The sequence below is a fragment of the Ursus arctos genome, unplaced genomic scaffold (genome assembly GCF_023065955.2).
Source record: "Ursus arctos isolate Adak ecotype North America unplaced genomic scaffold, UrsArc2.0 scaffold_26, whole genome shotgun sequence".
Lineage (NCBI taxonomy): Eukaryota > Metazoa > Chordata > Mammalia > Carnivora > Ursidae > Ursus > Ursus arctos.
Genome location: NW_026622941.1, coordinates 8,985,368 through 9,013,071, shown reverse-complemented (window position 1 = coordinate 9,013,071; position 27,704 = coordinate 8,985,368). Strand labels below are relative to the sequence as shown.

The 27,704-nt window shown below is 39.0% G+C and overlaps 1 protein-coding gene across 2 annotated transcripts in view; it reads right to left on the bottom strand.

The window, feature by feature from the left end:
• KLRG1 (killer cell lectin like receptor G1) overlaps nt 1-27,704 on the bottom strand; it is an 84,415-nt gene that overhangs the window by 44,823 nt on the left and 11,888 nt on the right. The window contains exons 3-6 of one of the 2 annotated variants that reach the window (XM_057319024.1): nt 22,897-22,945; nt 22,459-22,501; nt 19,036-19,140; nt 16,121-16,290 (exon numbers count right to left, since the gene is read on the bottom strand). In XM_057319024.1, the coding sequence (XP_057175007.1) occupies nt 16,121-16,240 (120 nt within the window). In that variant the 5' untranslated portion in view covers nt 16,241-16,290; nt 19,036-19,140; nt 22,459-22,501; nt 22,897-22,945. Of the gene's footprint in view, nt 1-16,120; nt 16,291-19,035; nt 19,141-22,458; nt 22,502-22,896; nt 22,946-27,704 lie in introns of those variants that run through there. The other variant, XM_057319025.1, reaches the window with a different exon arrangement.

Below are 27,704 nucleotides of genomic sequence, written 5' to 3'. Positions count from 1 at the left end.
TTGCCACAGAACAGGCTGATGTATGAATAAGGATGTCTACTAAAGCTAATACACCACGTTTGTTTCTCATTATACTCAAGGTCAGATATCCTAAAACCTGGGCTGGGTAAGGAAGACCCCACATGGCAGAGTACTCCCGGGGCTCTTCAGGCAATCTGAAAAACCTCTTCTAGAGGTTTTGAAAAAAATCAAAGAAAATTACTTTCTTCTTCAAGTTTCAGGAAAAAATATTTTTAAACTTCCTAATTTTCCTCCAACATTATACACTTTTGTTCATTTAAACATATCAATAACTCCTAAAAACAGCGTCATTAGTTGAATACTCTTTGAAGAAAATATTCTTTCTTTATCCAGCAATTACTAAAATATTAGATTCTGGTAAGAAAAAAATTTCAACTTTGTGATTATTAAGATACCACCAGATATCCCATTTTGATGTCATTGTTTTTACTGGAAGATAGGTACTAAAGAACAAGAATTCAAGGACTCTGCTCTTAACTTTGTCTGGATTAGTTCCCTTTCCTTACTTGGAGACTATCACTGGCATGAATAAAGAGTTTTCACTCTAAAGTAAAGAGAAGCATAAAGCTCCTTTGTACTCCCAGTAAAGACATTAAAAGAGGTTGCCTTAGTTCAGGCTGTTATAACAAATTACCATAGACTGGGTGACTTAAACAACGGCATTTAATTCCCACAATTCTAGAGGCTGGGACGTCCAAGACCAAGGTGCTGGTGGATCGGTGTCTGATGAGAGCTTGCTTCCTGATTTGCAGATGGCCATCTTCTCACTGTATCCTCACATGGCAGAAGCAGAGAGATAAACTCTCATGTCTCTTCTTATAAGGGCACCAATCCCATCATGAGAGACCTACCCTCATGATCTAATTGTCTCCCAAGGACCACATCTTCAAATACCATCACACTGAGGATCAGGATTTTCATATATGAATTTCGGAGAGACACAAACATGTGGTCCATAACAGACAGAACAAGTCTTTCATGCTATTTCCCATTTCAGAATAACTTCTATTTTCTCTCCATTGGATTTCAATCTTAGATTCCATTGAAGAAACATGGTTGCAGTGGCTTCTAAATGAAACATTTGAAAAATTTGTAAAACTTGTTTATCAATACTTCCTTCCCAAATAATCTATCTCCTGTGATAGCTTTGTTGTCTCAAGGTGAAGTATCCTGAAAACAATTACGTCTTATATTTGTATGGTACTTTAAGGTTTACAAAATACCTTTGCATTCATTCCTAATTTCATCTGAAAAGTATGGCATTTAGGAAAACAAAACAAAAACAATATACTGGTATCTACCCCTAGCTCTATTGCTGCTATCTAAAGATGAAAAATTGCTTAATCTGACTGAGCCTTAATTTCCTTAAGAGGATTTAGTTCAGATATTCTCAAGGATTTTTTCCAGTTATAAAACAAAACCCTAGATAAGATGGCAGAACAGTAGGGGGACCCTAAGCTTGCCTCATCCCTCAAACACAGCTAGATAAATATCACATCATTCTGAACACCCAAGAAATGGATCTGAATGCTGAGAGAGCAAACTGCAGAACTAGAATGAGAAAAGAAGCCATATCAGGGAAGGCAGGAAGTGCAGAGACATGACTGTGGGGAGAAAAGAAATGCAAATGATGCGGGGGGAGGGGGGGGCCTTGATCTTAGAGAGAGGAGAGAGAGAGAAACAGACAAAGCAGTGCAGAGGGAATTGCACAGGAGAAACACTTCCCCCAAACCACTGACTGGGAAAACTAGAGCAGCTGATCATTGTTTTTACAATCACGGGAGCCCAAAGTCTGAAGTTTCAGAAGTCTATTAGTCACCATCTGGTGGAGCCTGGAGGCCATAGCAGTGCTTCTGTGGGGAAGGAAGGCAGAGACCTGGGACCAGATAGCATGATTTGAGGATCCTCTGGGTTGCACTGGAAGAGAGAGTTCCCCTTCTTGGAGTGCATTTGAGAGAGGCAGCATGGCCTCTCAAGGGACAAAAAAGCCAGTGGGTACCAATGTGCTGCCCCGTTCATCAGCATAGGAACAGAGACACCTGCTGAGAGCAGCAAACCCTGGTGCCAGCTTTTGCCGCGCTTTACCATAAACTCCAAGCCACTGTGCAATCATGTCACTGCTTTTCTGGGAGTAATGGGCACCAACTGCAGGGTGGCAAGACTCTCCACAGAAGATCAGCACCACTCTGCGCACTCCGGGTCCCTAAAATTTGGAGTTCTGAAACCCAGCCATGAGCCTAAAAGAAAACATAGGAGTACTGTGCCATGGGGTGGGCAGATGGCTCAGCCGCAGACAGCATGAGGGCAGGGATCTGATGGAAGCCGGTGACACAAGAGGGGAGATTGTCTGCTCTTCTGTGAGGGCTTCCTGAACAGGGGCAGGCCCCGACCCCTGTATCCTATACGTGCATCTTTACTAGGGCAAGTCAGCCTGACAACCAGCAGAGCAGGCTCCTCCTCCAGAAGACCAGCACAAATCCCTCACGCACACCAAGGCTACTGACCATAGAGTGCTGCAAAGCTTCAGCTCTAGGGGAAATAGGACCTAGCCTCTCAACAAGCAGCCCAAAACACACTTAGTTAAAACTTGCCACACTGTGGACAAGGTCCAAACACTCCCCACTGCAGACAAGGAGAAACTCTGCAAAAGACCGACCTAGGGAAAAGAGCAGCCAAAACACAACAGCACAGTGCACACTCTGAAACACATCCGAAAGCACCAGATGCTGGAGGGTATAGGACCTCTTTTTAATATAGCCATTACTCTCAGGAGCAGGAAACATAATAGGCTTTCCTAACACACACACACACACACACACAAACCCGGTGACTTACCCAAAATGACAAGACAGGGGAATTCACCCCAAAAGAAAGAACAGGAAGAAGTGATGACCAGGGAACAAATCAAAACAGATAAGTAATATGCCTGAACCAGAACTTAAAACAACAATCATAATGATACTAGCTGGGCTTGAGAAAAGCATAGAAGACACTAGAGAATCCCTCCCTGCAGAGGTAAAAGAACTAAAAACTTGTCAGGCCCAAATAAAAAATGTTGTAACTGAGGGGCGCCTGGATGGCCCAGCTGGTTAAGCATCTGCCTTCAGCTCAAGTCATGACCCCAGGGTCCTGGGCTCAAGCCCCACATGCTGAGCAGGGAGCCTGCTTCTCCCTCTCCCTCTGCCTGCCTCTCCCCTTGCTTGTGTGCACTCTCTCTCTCTCTCTGTCATTCTCTCTGTCAAATAAATAAATGAAGTCTTTAAATTAAAAATGCTATAACTGAGATGTAAAACCGACTGGATGCAATGACAACAAGGATGAACAAAGCAGAGGAACGAATCAGTGATATAGAAGATACAATTATGGACAATAATGAAGCTGAATAGAAGAGGGAAAGAAAACTACTGGATCACAAATGTAGACTTAGGGAACTCAGTGACTCCATAAAGCATAATAAAATTCCTATCACAGGAATCCCAGAAGGAGAAGACAGGGAAAAGGGGGCAGAAAGTTTATTTGAGCAAATTATAGCTGAGAACTTACCTAATCTGGGGAAGGAAACAGTCATCCAAATCCAGGAAGCACAAAGAACTCCCATCAAATTCGACAAAAGCTGGCCGACACTAAGACATATCATAGTACAATTTGCAAAATATAGAGATAAGGAAAGAATCCCAAAAGCAGCAAGAGAAAAGAAATTTCTAACCTACAAGGGAAGATAAATTGGTTAGCAGTAGCTCTCTCCACAGAAACCTGGCAGGCCACAAGAGAGTGGCATTCAACGTGCTGAATGCGGAAAAATATGCAGCCAAGAATACTTTATCCAGTGAGGCATCTTTCTGAATAGAAGGAGAGATAAAGAGCTTCCCAGACGAACAAAAACTAAAAGAGCTCATGACCACTAAACCAGCCCTGCAAGAAATATTAAAGGGGACACTTTAAGTGGGAAAGAAAGACCAAAAGCAACAAAGACTAGAAAGGAACAGAGAAAATTTCCAGAAACAGCAACTTTACAGGTAATACAATGACACTAAATTCTTATCTATCAATAATTACTCTGAATGCAAATGGACTAAATGCTCCAATCAAAAGATACAGGGTATCATAATGGATTAAAAAAACAAGACCCATCTATATGTTGCTTACAAAAGACTCATTTTAGACCTAAAAACATCTCCAGATTGGAATTAAGGGCATGGAGAACCATCTGTCATGCTAATGGAAATCAAAAGAAAGCCAGAGTAGCTATACTTACACCAGACAAACTAGATTTTAAACCAAAGACTGTAACGAGAGATGAAGAAGAGCTCTACTACATAATTAAAGGGTCTATCCAGCAAGAAGCTCCAACAATTACAAATACTTATGACCCCCAACTTAGGAGAACCCAAATATATAAATCCATTAATACCAAACATAAAGAAACTCATAGACGGGGCGTTTAAGGTGGCTCAGTTAGTTAAGTGTCTGCCTTCAGCTCAGGTCATGATCCCAGGGTCCTGGGAAACCCCTGCATCAACCTCCCTGCTTCTCTCTCTCCCTCTCCCTCTGCTCTTCCCCTCACTTGTGTGCTCGCTTGCTCTCTATCTCAAATAAATAAATATTTTTTTTTTAAAAAGAAACTCATTGATAATAATACAATAATAGTAGGGGACTTTAACACCCCACTTACAGCAATGGACAAATCATCTAAGCAGAAGATCAACAAGGAAACAATGGCTTTGAATGACACAATGGACTGGATGGACTTAACAGATATATTCACAACATTTTATCCTATAAAAGCAGAATACACTTTTTTTTAAATGCATATGAGCGTTCTCCAGAAGAGATCACATACTGGGTCACAAATCAGCCCCCAACAAGTACAAAAAGACTGAGATTGTATCATGCATATTTTCAGACCACAACACTATAAAACCTGAAGTCAACCACAAGAAAAAATTTGGAAAGACCACAAATACATGGAAGTTAAAGAACATCCTACTAAAGAATGAATGGGTTAACTAGGAAGTTAAAGAAGAAATTTGCTTTTATATATATATATATATATATATATATATATATATATATGCAAATGAAGATGAAAACACAATAGTCCAAAAGCTCTGGGATGCAGCAAAGATGGTCAGAAAAGGAAAGTACATATCAATACAGGCCTACCTCAAGAAGCAAGAAAAGTCTCAAATACACAACCTAACCCTACACCCAAAGGAGCTAGAAAAGGAACAGCAAATAAAGCCTAAAGCCAGCAGAAGCAGGGAAATAATAAAGATTAGAGCAGAAATAAACGATATAGAAACAAACAAACAAAAAACAAAACAAAACAAAAGAGAGAACAAATCAACAAAACTAAGAGCTAGTTCTTTGAAAGAATTAATCAAATTGATAAACCCCTAATCAGACTTATCAAAATGAAAAGAGAAAGGACCCAAATAAATAAAATCATGAGTGAAAGAGGACAGATCACAACCAACACCACAGAAATAAAAACAATTATAAGAGGATACTATGAAAAACTATATGCCAACAAAGTGGGCAATCTGGAAGAAATGGATAAATTCCTAGAAACATATAAACTACCAAAACTGAAACAGGAAAAAATAGCAAATTTGAATAGACCCATAACCAGCAAAGAAATTGAATCTCCCAACAGACAAAAGTCCAGGGCCAGATGGCTTCCCAGGGTAATTCTCCCAGACATTTAAAGAGTTAATACCTATTCTTCTCAAACTGTTCCAAAAAATAGAAATGGAATGAAAACTTCTTAACTTCTAGGAGGCCAGCATTACCTTGATTCCAAAACCAGACAAAGACCCCACTAATAGGGGCGCCTGGGTAGCGCAGTCGTTAAAGCGTCTGCCTTCGGCTCAGGGCGTGATCCCGGTGTTCCGGGATCGAGTCCCACATCGGGCTCCTCCACTGGGAGCCTGCTTCTTCCCCTCTCACTCGCCTGCTGTGTTCCCTCTCTCGCTGGCTGTCTCTCTGTCACATAAATAAATAAAATCTTTAAAAAAAAAAAAAAGACCCCACTAATAAGGATAATTACAGGCCAATATCCCTGATTAACATGGAACCAAAAATCCTCAACAAGATACTAGCAAATGGAATCGAACAGTACATTAAAAGAATTATTCACCATGTTCAAGTGGGATTTATTCCGGGCCTGCAGGGGTGGTTCAATACTCACAAATCAATCAACATGACACACCACATTAATAAAAGAAAGGATAAAAACCATACGATCCTCTCAATAGATGCAGAAAAAGCATTTGACAAAATACAGCATCCATTCCTGATAAAAACCCTCAACAAAGTAGAAATAGGTGGAACATACCTCAACATCATAAAGGCCGTATATGAAAGACCAACAGCAAATATCATCCTCAACGGGGAAAAACAGAGATTTTCCCCTACAGTCAGGAACAAGACAGAGATGTCCACTCTCACCATCATTATTTAACATACCACTGGAAGTCCTAGCCTCAGCAATCAGACATTAAAAAGAAATAAAAGGTATTCAAATCGGCAAGGAAGAAGTCAAACTTTCACTATTTTCAGATGACATGGTACTCTATGTAGAAAACCTCTAAAAGACTCAACCAAAAAATTACTAGAATACATAAATTTAGCAGTCACAGGATATAAAATCAATGTACAGAAATCCGTTGCATTTCTATATACCAATAATGAAGCAGCAGAAAGAGAAATGAGCAATCAATTCCATTTACAATTGCACCAAAAATGATAAGATACCTGGGGATACACCTAACCAAAGAGGTAAAAGATCTGTACTCTGAAAACTTTAGAACACTTATGAAAGAAGTTGAAGAGAACACAAAGAAATGGAAAAATACTCCATGCTCATGGATAGGAAGAACACATATATTGTTTAAATGTCTATGTTACCCAAAGGAATCTACACATTCAATGCAATCCCTATCAAAATACCACCAGCATTTTCATTGAGCTAGAACAAACAATTCTAAAATTTGTATGGAACCACACAAAAAAAAACCCAAATAGCCAAAGCAAACTTGAAGAAGAAAAGCAAAGCTGGAAGCATCACAATCCCAGACTTCAAGCTATATTACAAAGCTATAGTCATTAAGAAAGTATGGTACTGGCACAAAAACAGACACATAGATCAATGGAACAGAATAGAGAACTCAGAAACGGATGCACAATGGTACGGTCAACTAATCTTTGACAAAGCAGGAAAGAATATCCAATGGAAAAAAAGACGGTCTCTTCAACAAATGGTGCTGGCAACACTGGACAGTAACATGCAGAAGAATGAAACTGGACCACTTTCCTACTCCATACACAAAAATAAATACAAAATGGATGAAAGATCTAAATGTGAGACAGAAAACCATCAAAATCCTAGAGAAGAACATAGGCAGCAACCTCTTTGACCTCAGCCGTAGCAACTTCTTACTAGACACATCTCTGGAAGCAAGAGAAACAAAGGCAAAAATGAACTATTGGGACTTCATCAGGATAAAAAGCTTCTGCACAGCGAAGGAAACAATCAATAACTAAATGACAATCTATGTAATGGGAGAAGATACTTGCAAATGACATATCTGATAAAGGGTTAGTATCCAAAACCTATAAAGAACTTATTAAACTTAATACCCAAAAAACAAATAATCCAGTTAAGAAACAGGCAGAAGACATGAACAGACATTTTTCCAAAGAGAACTTCCAAATGGCTAATAGACACATGAAAAGATGTTCATCATCACTGATCATCAGGGAAATACAAATCAAAACAATAATAAGATACCACCTCACACCAGTCAGAATGGCCAAAATTATTGACATGGGATACAAAAGATGTTGGCAAGGATGTGGAGAATTAGGGAGCCCTCTTACATTGTTGGTAGGAATGCAAACTGGTGCAGCCACTCTGGAAAACAGCATGGAGGTTCCTCAAAAAGTTAAAAACAGTACTACTCTATTCCCCAGCAATTACACTACTAGGTATCTACCCAAAGGATACAAAAATCTGATTCGAAGGGGCACATGCACCCCGATGTTTATAGCAGCATTATCAACAATAGCTAAATTATGGAAAGAGCCCAAATGTCCATCAACTGATGAATGGATAAAGAAGATGTGGTATGTATATATACACAATGGAATATTACTCAGCCATCAAAAAAGAATGAAATCTTCCATGTGCAAGGATATGGATGGAATTAGAGGGTACCGTGCTAAGCAAAATAAGTCAGTCAAAGGAAGACAAATACCATATAATTTCACTCATATGTGGAATTTAAGACACAAAACAGATGGACATAGGGGAAGCAAAAAAGAGAGAGAGAGAGAGAGAGAAGCAAACCATAAGAGATTCAACTATAGAGAACAAACTGAGGGTTGATGGAGGGAGGTGGGGGGATGAGCTAAATGGATGATGGGTACTAAGCAGGGCACCTGTTGTTGATGAGCACTGGGTGTTATATGTAAGTGATGAATCACTAAATTCTACACCTGAAACCAATTTTACCTTTGTGTTAACTAACTAGAACTTAAATAAAAACTTGAAATTTAAAAAAAAAAAAAAAAACCCTGAAAGATATGCAAGTTTTCTCATCCTCTTTTTTATAGAAGAGTAAAAAAGTTCACCTGGGTGAAAGGGCGTACCCAAGTCTCCTTATTGAATAAGCACACAAGTGTTCTCTCCCAGTGCTAAACTTTTGCATTATATGAGGCAATAGATATTAGTAATAGTATTACCTTCTAGAAATAAAGAAGATCATACCGTGCCCCTGATTAATGCTCTCTGATGGTTGCTTCCTTCACGTAGAATAACATCCAAAATCGTTACTACGTATCACAAGATTTTACATGATCTCGACCCTGCCAACCATTTATTCACTTACTAGCTTCCAGTCAGGTGAGCCTTCTTTTTGTTCTTTTAACATGCCAAGGGCATTTTTACTTTAGGGTCTTTACACCGCTTGTCCCTTTGTCTGGAACACCCTTTACCTAGATTTTTACGTGGCTGTCATTCAGGCCTAGGTCTCAGCTCAAATGTTACCTTCCTTTGTTGGCCAATCTAAAGTAGTACACATTCACTATTATACTGTTTCATTTTCTTCAAAGCATATATCACCATATTTATTTACTTGTTTGTTGTCAGTCTTTGCTCTGACTAAAACGTAAGCACCATAATAGCAAGAATTCTTGATGACTGCTGTATCCCCACCACCTAGGAAAATATATGAGACTATTTAATTTAATTATCTAATACAATTTAATAATATTTACAGAATTAAGGAATAGAAAGACAAGCCGTATGCCGCAAGAAATTAAAACCTTTTGAACCCAAACGCTCTGCACTTTTTACTTTATTCCCATGGACTACTTACTTATGTATGTTGGGGGTAGGGAGGTAAACTGCAGAGTAAAGGAAGGGTAAGAGAGATGAAACGATGTCCTAATTTCCAGAATAGCTTGAAACCTTTCATACAGTTCTTAACCAAGTTGCTTTAAAGGATTATTTAAATTGGAAAAAATGAGTTTTTCCTCACTTATCCACTGGAATGACAAGAAAAACAGTTTCTTTCTTTCTTCGCCTTATTTCAAGGGTAGGGAGATGGCTAATAAAGCACAGAAATGAATAAACACTTGCTCAAAAACCTCAGGTAGAGGGGCGCCTGGGTGGCACAGCGGTTAAAGCGTCTGCCTTCGGCTCAGGGCGTGATCCTGGCGTTATGGGATCGAGCCCCACGTCAGGCTCCTCCGCTGTGAGCCTGCTTCTTCCTCTCCCGCTCCCCCTGCTTGTGTTCCCTCTCTAGCTGGCTGTCTCTATCTCTGTCGAATAAATAAATAAAATCTTTAAAAAAAAAAAAAAAAAACCTCAGGTAGAGTCTGAAGAGCTGGGATTAGATAATGTCCCCGTACAAATGCCAACCCTGCACTAATTTACTACTCTCTTGACCCACGGGATTCTAAGTCACATGATCAGGCCAGTTTACTACTTCCCACTGATGAGGCTGGAGCATGAAAATTTTTATTATTCCACTTTCACTTGAAAATCTTCCCACTTGGAATAAGTTTCAAAACCAGATTACAATTACCTATGTTCTATTTACTCATGGATAGTGTGTGTGTGTGTGTGTGTGTGTGTGTGTGTGTGTGTGTAGAAGCCGCATAGAAGTATAAACAAGGGTGTTAACTCAGAATCCTTGTCCTACAGAGATGGTGTGAACTATAGGACTCAGGTTTGTTATATTTACTTCAGAGTTTGTGATACTTGGTCATATTTTAGAGAGAAAAAAATGCAAAACCTGAAAGCAAAATGAAGACAGAACTCAAAACAGATAAAATCAGATACATTTTTCTTTCTATTTCTTTCTTTTTTTTTTTTAGGTCAATATTTATGCCTTATACACACACAGACGTACTTTTGCAAGTAATGCTTTAAAATTGTAATTTAAATATTACTAAGTCATAGAACATACTCCTTAAAATACCAAACTAACATGGTTTATGGGATATATCTAAGTTATTTCAACCATTCTGGAAATAAACTAATAATATATCAAAGTTACTTGGTCATATCTTAGATTGGCTCATCTAATCTTAGGAGCTATATACTAAAAAAATGACCTCAAAAAAATAATTCATATAAATATGCTCATAACTGCATAAAAATTAAGAATAAGTAAAATTTTGTCTAAGAATATGAAAAATAGATAAGCAATAATAGAATACAGAACTTCAAAAAATAAATACCTACGATAATTTAATGTTTGGAAAAAAAGGAATGAAATAATGTTATGTGATAAAAGCAGAACATATAAACACAGAGTGTTCAAAAAACCTAGAAACATAGGATAAATGTATTTTTAAGTATACACATCTGTTTTAAAAAAAGGTATCTGTTATATTTTTAAATAATATCATTAATATTTTTTTCTTCAATCTCTGGACACCTTCTCAGGTGAAGTATTTAAAGCAATGGATGTTGTTATTAATTTGAAACAAAAAAAGTACAATACAGAACACCCATAATGTCTAAAATCAACTGGATCTATTGCTTTAAATTTAGAGGAGTTTTGCCTGAAAACGTATCTACAGGTTGAATAACAACATATGGAGCATATTACTTGAAAATGTAACTAACATACTATTTAAAAATAAGTTTATCCTATGTTTCCAGACTTTCAGATGCCTTATAGTCTACAAACAGCAATTAGTATCATATAAAAACATGCAGATACATTAAGAGTATAAAAGGAAAATCTGACAGGCTACAACATTACTAGAGTTTAATATTGATATGAATATCCCTTATAATTTTGTGTATGTGCACAGTACTAAAAGTCAATGAAGACTTGCTGTGTAAACCAGAGCACTCTTTAAAAGACGAGACTGTCCATTGACAGATGAATGAATAAACAAAACATGGTAAATCCATAGAACTGAATATTATTCAGCTGTAAAAAGGAATAAAATTCCAATACATGCGACAGCATGAATGGACCTTGAAAACATGCTAGGTGAAATAGGCCAGGTACAGAAGGACGTAATAGGTAAATTCGGAGACACAAAAAGTAGAACAGTGGTTACCAGGGGTTGGGGGGAAGGAGGAATAGGGAATTAGTGTTTAACGGGTACTGAGTTTTGGTTTGGGATGATGCAAAAGTTCTGGACATGCACAGTGGTGACGGTTGAACAACAATGTGACCGTACTTAATGCCACTTAATTGTACACTTGAAAATGGTTAAAATGGTAAATTTTATGTTATACATATATTTTACCACAGTTTTGTAAGATGTTAACAAAAAAAAAAAAAAAGATAGTGAGAGATATCTTAACCTATCTATGACACCTACACTTCTGGTGTGAAGGTCACAGCTGCTGCTTGTTCTGTTGATGACGGAAGGGTGACAAAAACATAGACACTATCAGGCTATAAGCACCTCCGGAGTAAAACAGTTCTCCTACCATCACCCTGGGTTTCCAGGCATTTCTTTGAATCTTCTAACATATTTCAGATTTCCTCATAACAAAGTACTTAGTCCAACAAGTCATAATCTATTTTGTGATACATATTTATTGAAATTTCACATCTTGGGAGACAGAAAAGTCCGTTATTTTGACCCTAGGCTTTATTTTGAGCGACAAGGAGAATTCAAGTGGAAAAGGAAAACTAAAATTAAGTGATTCCTACTATGTTAAAGGAACTTCCACACAGTATCCCACAATATTATTAATGTTGTAATAATTCTGGGAAGAATTTTCTCTACTTTATACCTGAGGAAACTGAGAGTCAAAGAGGTTAAGAAAATTTCTCAAGTTCACATAGCTAGTAAGCAAGGTAGTAAAAACCAACTCGTGACTGTCTGAAAGAAACCAAAAAAGCCCTTTCTGATGCTTTAAAATATGCGGGAAATTGACCATGTTACCATAATGTTTGTATTGTAGTCTCCAAAGAAGGAAGCCCTGAGTATATTTGGATGTAAATCCTAAAAAAAAAGAAAAGCCAGTATCAAAGGTTCAGGAGGAAGATAGGGACAAGCCCAAAGGCAGAAACTCTGAGAGGGAAGAGGGTTAAGGGTGAACAAGAGGTTGTTAAACAAGAGCCTGATGATAGAATCCCACATTGTGATAATGAGGAGGAAAGATGTTACAGGGTGAGGAGCAGCGGATAGATTAAAGAAACCGACGTATTTCCACAGGGAACTTTCTGGTCAAGAAGCGTTTTAAAATAACAGACCAGCAACTATAACAAATGCTGACAGACGCACAAAAGCAGCAAGGGCGGCAAGGGCGCTGGTCCCGTGAGCGGGGCGGAGGGTGGGCGCTAAAAAAAAACAAACAAAAAACTAAAAGCAAATGCTAACATCCTAAATGAACTGAGCCTAACGGAAAAACATGACAACAAAAATCAAGAACTTGAATATACGTAAAGATCTGAAGATAAATTCAAAGAGCAAGAAAAACAACAAAGAGTCGATGCGATAATGTAAACTGAAAACTGAAGAAATAACGGAGCGATTCAATTTCCATTTTGTTTATTATTTTCTCAAAAATAAAATAAATATTTCAGTCCAAGATAAAAGAAAAGGAGAGAGACAGTAAGTGAGCATCTCTCTACTTTAAATATATTTAAATCCCAAGAGTCCTATCATGTACACTCCAGATTTCAACTTCAAATAATTTTTTAAACATGAATAGAAAAGGCACAGAAGGCAATTAATAGGGAAAGTTATCTCATTTTTCAGCATGCACAAGATGTATCTGGAAGCCATCAAATACAATATTTCTGTAAGTGACTTTAAAAGCGTGGCTGATGGAGAGTTTAGAATCTGGCTCTGAATTAAAAAGCATCTAGCTCTGCCAGATCTGTAGCCTTATCCTTGTTCACTAACTCTTGCTCATTAACCGTTCACTCATCAGTAAATGGGGATGTTGATCTCAATTTCATAGGATGTGCTGCGAAGATTGAGAATAACACCCATAAAATACTTGGCACGTGGTAAGTGCTCAATATATCCTAGTTTCCTATTATTATAGCCTTTGCTGTAACTGATCTAAGAGAGAAGTGGGCTAGACGTGTGTGTCGTACTGACAGATAACTATTTAACAGCAGGAGAGAGAGATTTTCCCTACCTGTGCAGCCTCTGGCATGGAGCAAACTAATTCTCTAGCAGTATTCTCCACCACTGGAATGCCAGTTTGAAAACCTTCCACATTCATAGACCCATATGCTCTTCTGGCAGCTGTTTAGTCCTAAGTATGATACTAGGGATATCAAGCGTACCTTAAAATAGAATATAAATCTCGTCTTGAGAACAAAAGAGTAACAGTGCTGGTACGGCTCAGCAGATCAGATATAAGTCAAGCTGGTTCTATAGAATCTGACAAAAGCTGGGGGCAAGAAAAAGAATCAGACCAGAGAACCGAGCAAGGTTCCATAGGAATGTCGGAAGCAAAACTCATCTGATTGCTATTAAATCTCTCAGGGGCATTCTACCCTCTCTTGCACGGCCTTGAACCAAGAGGCCTTATGAGAAAATAAACCGGTTCCGGAAATGCAGCCAATCTAACTGTTCAGCTTACTCAACAGCAGAGGCAGGACTCAGGGAGAATAAAGAGAGACAAAAATCCCTCTAATACCCCTCCATTCCTTCAGGGGAGCACTAAGAAAGAGAAATATCCCCAAGCCCCAGATATCCTGGGCCTTAGCCCTTTTCCTCCACCGTTATTATCACATCACCTCATTTATCATAGCTGCCACACCACACTTCTCTGTGACAGTGCCTTGCATTATGACTCACTACTCTGTTTATCAGTATTTGCCCTGCAACGTTTCCAGCTCTTTGCACTTCTGCTATTGACGTTAGTCAGCTCAAGTCAGCTCAAGTATCAGAGCGAGAATAGGAGTTGCTGCAAAAGGTCCAGAAAGCAAGGCTATTATTATCAGATGCCACAAAACCAAGATCTCACATATCTAATGAACGGACCCCAATGCATTCGACCATCTAGTTTAGGGAAGGCACAAAAGAAAAGGAAGTCACAGGGACAGACTGATTTGGAATTAGATCCTATGCGGAATTTCACAGGAATGAGTATTCCTCGTTTGACAGAAAACAAGAGATCTAGATGCTTCCATCTTTTCTTAATAGGAAGTTACACGATTTAGGGACTACATGTTCTCAACAGCTTCAGAGTAGTTACCTCCCTGAATTTCCCCCCAAAATGTTAATATTGTTGAATTCTTTTTTTTAATTGAAGTATAGTTAATGTACAATGTTACATTAGTTTCAGATGTACAACATCGTGATTGGACAGCTCTGGGTACACAATGCTACAAAAGTAGTTAGCATCTGTCACCATAAACGTTATTATAATAGTTATAATTTAATTCTTAATAAACTGTTCTCTATGATTTGATTCCACCCAAAAGAGAATATACAAAACAATATCAACACACAAATATCAGCATGAAATTAGCACGAAAAACCTAACTAGGATTTATTTTCTTCGTATTTTGTCTTTCTTTTCTTTTGTTTTTATTTTCTTTGTATTTACATTGACAAGTTAGAATTGGATAGATTTTTGTACCAGGTTACCTCAGGATGTCAATTCCTTATATTACCTTGAGATGCTCTAGGATTAATAAAGCGCTCTCATCCAGGAGACTGCCGGCTGCACAGGAAGGATCTGAGAGGCATAAAGGAAGGGAGCCCACCTGCTTAGCCCTGCAAGGACGTTAAGATCTCTCTCTCTCTCTGTATCTCATACATACAAGAGCGCGCGCGCGCACACACACACACACACATTCCTTTCCTCTTTCCCAGCTTTCTGGAACTGCTTCTTTCCCATGACCTCCCCCTCATTCCAATCTTTCCTAGCCTGGAACTTACTAGATACCAGTGAATGAAGGGCTATTTTTTTTTTTAAGATTTTATTTATTTATTTGACAGAGAAAGAGATAGCCAGCGAGAGAGGGAACACAAGCAGGGGGAGTGGGAGAGGAAGAAGCAGGCTCCCAGCGGAGAAGCCTGGTGCGGGGCTCGATCCCAGAACACCAGGATCATGCCCTGAGCCAAAGGCAGACACAACGACTGAGCCACCCAGGCGCCCCTGAAGGGCTATTATTGAAAAGGCATTTAAACCGTTGCCACAGTCTCTTTGTCCCCATGATATCTCTCTTCCGCTCCCTCCCAAATTCCACCAGCTGTTGCATAGGAATCTGCTGTCTCCTTGTTGTTGCACCCATGTTTCTGGATCTAATGCTTTCTTTTAATTAGACCTGTATTTCAGGCCTAATTCCTATCTGTAATACTCACCATCCTTGCACCTCCAGCACACACACATACGTATACAAGAGTACTCAAACATCTAGTTTTCTATACCTGAGGGTGGCTGGGTCAAGCAGAGAAAGGGTAAGGAAGTAGAAAGGAGAGGTGAAGGAACAGGGGTAGAGGGGGAAGAAGGAAGGGAAAGAAAGAGGAGAGAGAAGGAGAGGGAAAGAGAAGAGTGTTCCTTTTGTTCCTCAAAAGAGAATACAAGATACATTGGAACAACATTCACCAGCAAAACAACATACATTCGCTAAATGTTTGCATTTACCATTTCCTGGTCGTCTGTGAACATAAGGAGCTGTGAGTCTTCATCTAGGCAGAATTTCTGACTAGAATTCCAGTCTGCTTTCTCCACTGACAAGTAATAACAGTGGTTACCATACTTCATCCAGAGGTCTGGGCAACTGTGACTACTGGCACAAGTGCTGCACTTGGAACCTAGAAAGGAAGAGGACCTGGTTCACATCTTTACGGACCACTTAGTCTTGCAAATGGAATGGGAGACAAATAGAACATGGTACCCACCCACCACACCACCACCTTTCAGACTAAGGTTTAGAGAAATGCACAACAATGCCTGGCCTCAAATTAAAAAGTTCATGATGTCCAACTCTATCACAACTATTGTGCATTCCACTACTTAAGCATGTGACTATGACTAAAGCAGGTAAGGAAATGGATACAGCCTGGCTGAGGATGGTGGACAGCATACATCACTTGTGCTAGAGATCTTTATGCACCTCTGCTGTATTCATACGAGATAAAATAACTAAGCATCTGCATTATATGTATTAGTCCATTGTCTATGTAGGCTCGGTGCACACCCTGTGTAACTGCATCATACACATTGCTGAAATGAGGCAGAATGCCCAACCCCAACCTGATATCCCAGAATAGCACAAAAGAAAAGGAGAGAAACTAGAAAAAGCATTACAGTGGCTAACTGAATATAATAAAATAAATATCTTATTACTGCTAAAAAAAAAAAAAAAAACCTAGAAAAAACAAACTTAACTAGAGTGAGAGGTGATTTATCTTTTATCACAAATGTGACTGTCATCATTGCATATTAGATAAAAGACACTTCAGCAAAAAGAATTTATCAAATAAAAGTTTCTGACAGAGAAGGGTATCAGATTCTAAAGTGAAACGTAATGCAATTTCTTCACAGAGCTCTTTTAAATACAGAACATTCTCACTCCTTTAAAATGGCTGGATTATATCTTAAAAAGGGGTGGGGGGGTGGCATCTCGGTGGCTCAGTCAATTAAATGTCTGCCTTAAACATCTGCCTTCAGCTCAGGTCATGATCTCGGGGTCCTGGGATCAAGCCCCACGTTGGGCTCCCTGCTCAGCAGGGAGCCTGCTTCTCCCTCTCCCTCTGTCCCCTCCCTGCCTCATGCTCTCTCTCTCTCTCTCTCTCTCTCTCTCTCAAATGAATAAATACAATCTTTTTTTAAAAAATGGCTGGATTATAGTTCTATGAAAATGAAAGGGAACCAAATAAGCTTTCAAGGTAATTTCAGCCAAGATTCCATAATTTTATTGATTTTCTGCTTTCATGAAATATATTTGTATAAGCTCCTCATAGGCACAATTCCACAAGAGGCACGTATGAACCATTACAGCAAATGAGCACGTGTGTGGATAGACGGCTGCATAATAGGCTATACAGCTAATCTAGATTTCGGGGTTAAAAAGCATCAAAGGCAGTCCTTTTTAAAACTGTCAAAATTAGGGGCGCCTAGGTGGCTCAGTCAGTAAAGCATCTGCATTCGGCTCAGGTCATGATCCCAGGGTCCTGGAATCGAGGCCTGAGTCGGGCTCTCTGCTCAGCGGGGAGCCTGCTTCTCCCTCTCCCTCTGACCCTCCCCCCTAACCCTGCTCATGCACGTGCTCTCTCTCTCTCTCTCTCTGTCAAATAAATAAATAAACATAAAAAATCTTTAAAAATGTCAAAATTAGACAACTTTTCTGTGGCTTGGCATGGGACCAATATAGGGTTCTGGAGATCAAGCTATAAAGTTGGCACCTTATAGATTTATGATTTTTCCATACAGCTGTGACATTACCCAACCCGAATGAGAAATTCCCAACTTCCTTGGAGTCTCTTTCTGTCAAAGGATTTGGGTCTGAGGTAGAGGTCCTAGGGCTGAACCCTTAGAGTCCTAATGAATAAAGTCTGTATAACAATCATCTGTCAGGGGCGCCTGGGAGGTTCAGTCGTTAAGCGTCTGCCTTCAGCGCAGGGCGTGATCCCAGAGTCCTGGGATCGAGCCCCACATCGGGCTCCTCTGCTATGAGCCTGCTTCTCCTCTTCCACTCCCCCTGCTTGTGTTCCCTCTCTCGCTGGCTGTCTCTCTCTCTTTCATATAAATAAATAAAATCTTTAAAAAACAACAACAACAACAACAATCATCTGTCACTAACAATCATCTCCAGAAAACATAAACTTAAGTCAGGACTCTGGATTGTGAAATAATAAACCAAGGGCTTTCTGGATCATCACAGTTAATGACCTAGAAGAATTAAATCTAGAAATTTTCACTTTAAGCAATGTGAAAGCACTCTAATTGGGAAAAAAAATCAAAATACATCTAATTAAATTTTGATATATCTATCATGTGAAAAGTTAAACACAATATACAATACATAAATAATACAATTTTAATTTGATTATCATAATAAATATGGTAGTAGGAAAGTGTTTATGACATAATATAATTAAAAAGCAATATCAAGTTATAGGCATATAATGAACTATACCCAGTCTTACTTTAAACTATACCCAGAACTTACTTTAAAAAACTATACCCAGTCTTACTTTAAAAAAAAATAAGTGGGGAAGATTTTAGAGGACTTGATATTCTTTGTTAAAAGAATAAATATTTATACAAATGCATGTAGTCAAAGCCTAGGAGACAATACCCAGGAAATGTTGTTATGTACAAGTGATGATTTATTTTGTTGGCATTATTTTTCATTTTTCAAATTTTCTGTTATGTTATATTGCTTTTATAACACAATATAGGTAAAGTAGGGATACTTGGCTGGTTCAGTCAGAAGAGCACGCAACTCTTGATCTCAGGGTCATGAGTTCAAGCCCCATATTGAGATTACTTAGATAAATAAACTTCTAAAAAAATTGGCAAAATAAATGATTTTGACTTAAGTTAGTACTTACGTTGGCAGAGAATCCACTGGACAAGCAGGAAACACACAAAAATGGTGTTCAGAAGTCCCAAAGCTATTGCCACATGGCGTGAGAGACGGAACCTGGAAGAAGAAACTACAAGAGCAGAATCCAAAACAAAATCCTGAGTTAGAATAAAAGTTGAAAGAAAAGAAAAGGCAAAGGAAGGATATCTGGAGCCTCAAACAAATTTGGCCTAGTGAGAACTGAGACGTAGGCTCTAAAAGTTTCTTTGCTGGATATTAGCGAATTGCTCTAAAGTCTAGAGTAACAACCCACATCGCTGTCAAGGAACATCCTACATTTATCAAGTTAAGAATACTTTTTTCTTGGGGCGCCTGGGTGGCTCAGTTGGTTAAGCATCTGCCTTCAGCTCACGTCATGATCCCAGGGTCCTGGGATCAGGTCCCGCATTGGTCTCCTTGCTCAGTGAGGGGCCTGCTTCTCCCTCTGCCTGCCGCTCCCCCTGCTTGTGCTCTGAGAAATAAATAAATAAAACCTTTAAAAAAAAAAAAAAGAACACTTTTTTCTTCAGGTACTGAATGGCTCAGTCTGTTAAGCCACCAACTTGACTTCAGCTCAGGTCATGATCTCAGGGTCTTGGGATTAAGCCCCATGTCAGGCTCCCAGCTCAGGCTCAGCGGGGAGTCTGCCTCAGGATTCTCTCTCTCCCTCTGCCCCTCCCCTTCCTCTAAAATAAATTAATCTTAAAAAAAAAACAAAAAACCCTTTTTTCTTTTGAAATTGTGACTTGCACTTTCATGCTTAACTGGTGAAAATATTAATTGGTACAACCTCTTTGAAGGACAATTTGGCAATGCCTACAAAAATTGCATTTATCCTTTTTTCCTACAGATACTCACCCACGTGCAAAATGTCATATTTATAAGCCAATTCACGGCAACAGTATTTTTAGGAGAAAATGTTATAGACCAGTCAAATACATTTGGATATAGCCATAAAATGAATATGTAACTTTTAACAAAGGAATAAAGACACGCTTTTTTTTTTTTTTTTTTACAGATAGAGAGTGATTTTCAAGATACATAGCTCAGGGAAAGAAACATTCTGCAGCACAATGTATGCTAGTATCTCTGAAAGTAGATACAAGAATCTGATAATGTTGTTTGTCTCGGGGAGGGGAAATAGATCACTGAAGACAAAATAGGTGGGATACTTTTTACCTTGTTTTCTTTTGCACCTTCTGAATTTTGAACCATGTGGGTATTACCTACTCAAAATTTAAATAACTACAATTTAAATAAAATTAAAGTAACCTACATCTCAGAAATGCTTTGTAAACTGTCATTACTGAAAAAACAATGAGTTTAGGTTGGTATGTTTAAGGATGGAACACTACATCATATTAACTATGTTACATATAAGAATGTGATCTTCCTTCTGGAAAATGGAAATTTTTCTTAACCCAAACTTTTATTTCAAAATCATAGTGGTCTCATAGTCTGACAATGTAGGAGTTATGTGTAAAAAACAAAAATGTATAAAGTAAAAATTTAAGTGCTAGTTTTGACTCCTTTATCTGGTAATCTTTAATTTGGAAATTTGGAAATTAATTCTATTTGGGGCCTCACTTTAACTACTTAAATTTTAGATAAGGTACCCTGTAGACATGTGTGTTTATGCATGAAGCATTCTGAACTTCTTTTGTTGTTGTTGTTAAGTGAGGGAGAGGTAGAGAGAGAATCTTAAGCAGGTTCCATGCCCACCATAGAGCCCGACAGGGGGTTCAATCTCATGACCCTGAGACCATGGCCTGAGCCAAAATCAAGAGTCAAACGCTTAACCAACTGAGCCATCCAAGGCTCCTCACCCCACTTTTTAAAAATTTATTTTAGCATTCTGAACTTTTTAAAAGAAAGAAATTCATAGTGAGGAGTGCCTGGGCGGCTTAGTCGGTTAAGTGTCCAACTCTTGATTTCGGCTCAGGTCATGATCCCAGGGCCGTGAGATCAAGCCCCACGTTGGGCTCTGCGCTCAGCATGGAGTCTGCTTGTCCCTCTCCCTCTACTCCTTCCCCTTCTTGTGCTCTCTTTCTCCATCTCTAAAATAAATAAATAAAATCTTAAAAAAAAAAAAATTTATAGTGAGAGGTATCTTTAAAATGCGAGAGTTCTGCATGATAAACATTTGGACTGATACATTCAAAACACTAGATTTCTACTGACATGAGAAAATACGGTTTCAGATGCCTGGATGGCTCAGTTGGGTGAGCATCTGCCTTAGGCTCAGGTCATGATCCCAAGGTCCTGGGATCGAGTCTCACATGGGGCTCCTTGCTCAGCGGGGAGTCTGCTTCTCCCTCTGCCAGCCACTTCCCCTGCTTGTGATCTCTCTCTCTCTCCCTGACAAACAAATAAATTCTTAAAAAAAAAAAGAAAAGAAAGTACATTTTCACTATAGTAAAATATTTAATGAAATAAATGATTTTAGATGTTATGCAAAATGAAAAAGGTATCAAAACTTAATTGTATTTGTGTAATCACAATCCAATTCAAGAAATTAAGCAAAATTTTAAATTTTTAAAAAATTTACTTTAGAAATATACAATTAAAAGCCTCTTAATAGAGTACATATGATACGTTGGCAAAGACAGGCAAAAATAGATCAAAATAGTAACAGCAATAATTGCCAATTGTTGTAAAAATAATTAGTGATTTTTATTTTCTTATATCTGCTTTCATAGGTTCCCTATTTTCCATAATAAACATGTAATAATTTTGTAAAGAGATTTTTAATGTAATTTTAAAGTTCCTAGTCTATATCCCTATTCCCAAGTAGAGCACCCTGGAAAGCTGGGGTGGAAATGAGCATCCCAGCAGCAGATAAGAATGTGCAATGTGTACTGGATATAAATAAAAAACCACTTGCCTAGAAATAAAAATAATTATATTCAAGTTCCAACTTACCACCAGCTGTGTGACCTTGCACTTAAACTTTAGTATGTAGATTCCTTTGACTTAACGTTCCTATTCCTTAGAAATTGGGACAGATATAATCCAAAAGAAATCTATATATAAATGAAAATATCCAATGCCATATAAATTATAGTAATGGAAATAAATCTAAATGTCCAAGTATACTGGAATGATGTAGCAAATTATAATTTTAATTATATAATTATATAATTATAATTGCTAAAAGCAATGCTTTCGAAGAACAACACTAAATATCATAATAATAAGACTACGTAGCATAAAGAGAGAAAGTTGATGAAGCCGCATTAAAGAACATACTTAATGGGAGTTTATTGCCTAAGATATAAAATCAAATATTTATTTTGGCTCTTATACTATGATCTGCCTGTCTCAGAAAGTGTTCTCCCAGGGCTCCCCATAAAAATGTCTTTTTCATCCTCAAATCCCCAGAGTCACCAGGAATACTTATTTGTAGTACTCTCAATGCCGTCTTCCTACCCCAGTCACACTCCTGTGCAATACTGTGGAGAGGAACGTAGATAATGTGAATCGGTTTCTTCTCTGACAAACTCTTACTATCATCCACTAGCAAAGTTATTGGTGTCTTTCTCCTGATTTCATGGTCAGAAAAACAGAGATACTTAGAATTTAAACAGCCTTAGCTTGGGTTTCATAGATGAGACTTTAGAAGGGAACAGTTTGAAAAGACTTTATCTGAGCCTTAACTAAGATCAGATCCTTGACTGTATCCCAGATTTTCATATCCCAAGTCTGGACTTCAAACTGAACCAAATGTATTCCTTCAAATTACCCTCGATTTTTCTGCATCCTCTACTCCAAACTTATTCTACCTCCCATTCATCCCTCAGTCTATGGGCACTCTGCATGGTTTTGCACACTAACTTGATTAACTCACCTGTTTGCTGTGGTCTGTAGTCATTCTGGACTTGAGGTTCTGTAGACAACTGTAACTCAGAATAAATACCACCGTCAGTCACCTCCATCTAATATCATTCACACTCAGTTGAGAGAGTAAAATTACAGAAGTGTGAAGAGACACATGTCAGTGAGGAAACAGCCCAATATCTAAACGGTGAGCAGGAAATTTGAAGGTTTTCAAGTTGTTGTGTGTTGTTTTTTTTTTTTTTTCAAATGGTCCAGCATGATAAAAACAGAAGTAATTTTTCAGGAAATGACTCAAAATCTGGAGCTGATTAAGAAATTAATATTCTAAACTGTGTTTTTTTTTTTCCCTCACCACTCTCTCTAGATACACATTAAATACATATTAAATTAATCTCCATCTCACTAAGTCTATTCAGCAAGGAAAAGTTGCTCTGAAGTCCAGCAATTTCAATTATGGAAACTGGAATAAAAATGACAGTGGTTCTTAGCTATGAATTTATCTCAGATTTTATATTTGCTTTGTTTCCTTTTGAGAAAATAGATGCATGCCAAACGGGACCAATTTCATTGTTTCTTGGAGCTTTGGGTTAGGAATATGTGACAAGAGAAATGGACTGTTGTTGGCTGCCTGTGCCTGGCATCATGGGGAAAATGAACTATCTCCCAGATACGTGTTTTGTGAATATGCTGTACCCCCATGTCCCCCTAAATATCTTCCCGATTGTGCTCTAATCTTAAGCTTCACTGGGTCAGAAATTCCATTAAATTTTCTCTCCTTGCTCTCTTATTTTCATATGCAAAGACAACTATAAGGGGAACAAATTAAATAAAGACATACTAAAGGGTGAATAATGTATTTCTAATAGGTGAAACGTTAATAAAAAGTTAAAGTAAGGAAAACAGAAACGGAATTAAAACTCTACATAAGTTCAAGACAGGAAAGAGATGAAAAGCAGGGAGAGCATACTAATAAAAAACTAGGATAGCTCTGGGGAGCCTGGCTGGCTCAGTTGGTAGAGCGTGCGACTCTTGATCTCAGGGTCATGAGTTTGAGCCCCACGCTGGGCATAGAGATTACTTTAAAAAATAATAATAAAAGTTTAAAATTAAAAAAAAATAGTATAGTCCTGCTTCCCACCATGACAGAGTAAGTCTGGACTTGCTCTTCAGCCGAAGAACTGTATCCGACAAAATATATAAGGCAACTGTTTCAGGCACAGAAGTACAGGCAGCACTGTGCTCCCTGAGAGAACAGAACACGCAAGGGTGAGCAGCAGGATCACCCTGGCATTACCCTACCCAGGGTCACTTTCTGGCACAAAGCAGGAAAATGAATCCTAAACAGAGCAGCAGTCTCACTAAGCTGAGGAGGCAGAGATGCGAGTTTTGAGCTGTTTTATATGCTTGGAGCTCGCAGGGCAGGGTAGCGGACAAGAGACTGCAGAGAGAGGTGTCCCAAAATGGCATGGGAGTTCACCGTGGTCCCTGGCTGAGGGCAAGCCCCTGCAAGCCCCCTGCGGAGACGGCCTCCTGCCCCACGGCTGAACAGAGACCCGAGGTGATGCAGTGCGGACCGCGTGAACAGAGCGAAAAATAAGACTGACAGAACCAAAAAGATTTGCCAGTAATTTCGCTGCCTATAAGAACAAATTCTGATGCCCTTAAAAAGAAGACAACAGAAACAAAATGTGGTCTATACATAAAATGGGATATTATTCAATCTTAAAAAGGAAGAAACTGTGTCACACTCTACAACATGGAGGAACCTTGAAGACGGTACGATAAATGAAATAAGCTCATCACACACACACACACACACACACACACACACACACACACACACAAATACTCTATGATTCCATATATATGAGGACAAAGTAGTCAATGCATAGAAATTGAAAGAATTTCCATGGCTGCAAGATGAAAACTTCTGGAGCTCTGTTGTACAACAAGGGGAATAAATGTGTATCAGTCTGCTTAGGCAGCCATAACACAATACCCTAGACTGGGTAGCTTAAACAACAGAAATTGATTTGCTCACGGTTCTGGACCCTGAAAGTCCAAGATGAAGCTGCCTGCAGGGTTGGTGTCTGCTGAGAACTCCCCCGTCGGGTTGCAGTGGCCTTCTCATCATGGTGTCCCGTGGCCTTTCCTCGGTGCATGTGTACCGAGGAGAGAGAGCGAGCAAGCAAGTTTCTGGTGGCGCATCTTTTAAGGACACTAATTCTATCAGATCAGGTCCCCACTATCATGACCTCATTTAACTTTAATTACTTTCTTATGTTAGGAGTTAGTTGGACATTAGGTTGTCAGGGCCAGTGTCCCCACAAGAAAATATGGAGTCAGGGCAGCTAGAATAAAACAGCACCGACATCCTGTTTTGCAGCTTAGACAGGCCCGCACTAGCATTCTGCCTTGCAGCCTTTGCAGAAATGACTTCTGCAAAATGTCCTAAAATAAGACAATTAACCACAAGGCATTTGTCAATATCACGGGCAAGGGGCAGTGAAGACATAAGCCCCCAGATGTCACCAAAAAAAGACCATCAGCACAGAGACATTAACCTAATAGGTAGACAGATACGTGACCAAAGCCCTGATTAGAACGACTCAGCACACCCTGAATGCTTAAGATAGTTCTGCAAAGAGCTCATAAAAACCCCTAAACTTAAAAACTCCGGGGGCAACCCACTTGGGCCCCCCTCCCTCCCTAAGAGCTTCATACTCTTGCTCAATAAACTTTGCTTTGCTGCCCACCACTTTCCGTCTGATCTACCTCTTCATTCTTTGAAGCGGTGTGACCAAGAACCTGGGCACTAAGGGGACAAAAATCCTGTAACATTTAGAGGCCCCATCACAAAATAAAGAATAAAGCCACGCTGGAGGTTAAGGCTGCAACATATGACTTTGGGGATGCAGGGGGACACAAATATTAAGTCCATAACAATATTTAACACTACTGAACTGTACACTTAAAAACAGTTAAGATGGCTGAAGAAGGAGGAAGAGGAGGGGGAGGAGGGGGAGGAAGGGGAAGAGGTGGTGGTGGCAGCGTAAGAACCAGAGTTTCTTGAGGAAATGACTAAATCTAGGGTCAGGGCACAGAAAATCCAAGATGAGTCTGGGGCACCTTTTAGTCTTTTAGTGCGAGAAAATGAGGAAATACTCAAAAACTTGAAGAAGAAAAAAAAAAGATGACGGCATGTCAGAAGGACACAGGAACCAAGTGGACAAAGCTCTCAATGGCTAAAAATAAAACAATTAGAGCAACAAAATAAATAATGGTATTGGATTGTAACTCAGGAGTAAAAAGGAGCTATGAATTCATACTGAGTGATTTTTATCTGCATGCATTTATAATTAAAATTGTACATACTTATTACTCAGTCATCAAAAAGAATGAAAGGTGGCCATTTGCAATGATGTGGCTGGAACTGGTGGGTATGATGCTAAGCAAAATAAGTCAGAGAAAGACAAATACCATATGATTTCGCTCAGATGTGGAATTTAAGAAACAAAACAGATAAAGGGGAAGGGAAGGAAAAATAAACTAAGAGGAAAACAGGGAGGTAAACCATAAGAGACTCTTAATTTTGGGGAACAAACTGAGGGTTGCTGGAGGGGAGGTGGATGGGGGAAGAGATAATTGGGTGATGGGCATTAAGGAGGGCACTTGAAGTAATGAGCACTGGGTGTTGTATGCAACTGATGAATCACTGAATTCTACCACTGAAACTAATAATACAGTCTATTAACATAGACTGTTAAATTAACATAGACATATTAAATTGAAAAAATGTTTATATTTAAAGCATATAATGTGGAACTTTTGATATAAGTACACATTGTGAAATGATTACCACAAACTAACATATTCAACACTTTCAACAATTACCATTTGTGTATGTGGGTGTGGGTGTGTGGTGAGAACACTCTAAATCTACCATTTGTTTGGTTTTCTTTAAGATTTTACTTATTTATTAGACAGAGCGTGTGCGCATAAGCGGGGGAGCGGTAGGCAGAGGGAGAAGGAGAAGCAAGCTCTCCACTGAGCAGGGAGCCTGACGCGGAACTCAATCCAGGACCCTGGGGTCATGACCTAAGCCAAAGGCAGATGCTTAACCGACTGAGCCACCCAGGTGCCCTGAAATCTACTCTAACAAATTTCATGCATACATGCATATTTTTAAAGTAGGCTCCTGCACCCAACATGGTGCTTGAACTCCCAACCCCAAGATCAAGAGTCACACACGCCGACCGAGCCAGCCAAGCACTCAAGATATATTATTTTTTAATAGCTTTGTTGAGGTACAATTAACATATATACATGCATGAGTGAAACCATCACCACAATCAAGAAAATAAACATATCTGTCACCCCCAAAAGTTTACTTGTGTACTCTGTACTACTGCCCTCCTGCACCTCCCATTCACCTTCCTCTAGGCATCCACTAATCTGTCTTTTTTTTTTTTTAAGATTTATTTATTTATTTGACAGAGACAGCCAGCAAGAGAGGGAACACAAGCAGGGGGAGTGGGAGAGGAAGAAGCAGGCTCATAGCGGAGGAGCCTGACGTGGGGCTCGATCCCAGAACGCCAGGATCACGCCCTGAGCCGAAGGCAGACGCTTAACGACTGTGCCACCCAGGTGCCCCTGCCTTTTGTCACAGATTAGTTTGTCTCTTTCCCAAGTTCTTCGTAAAAGGAGACTCATCCACGTTGAAGTGTGTATCAGTAATTCATTTCTTTTTATTGCTGAATATATTCCACTCTCTGGATAAACCAGTTTATCCATTCTCTTGTTAATACATTATTACTG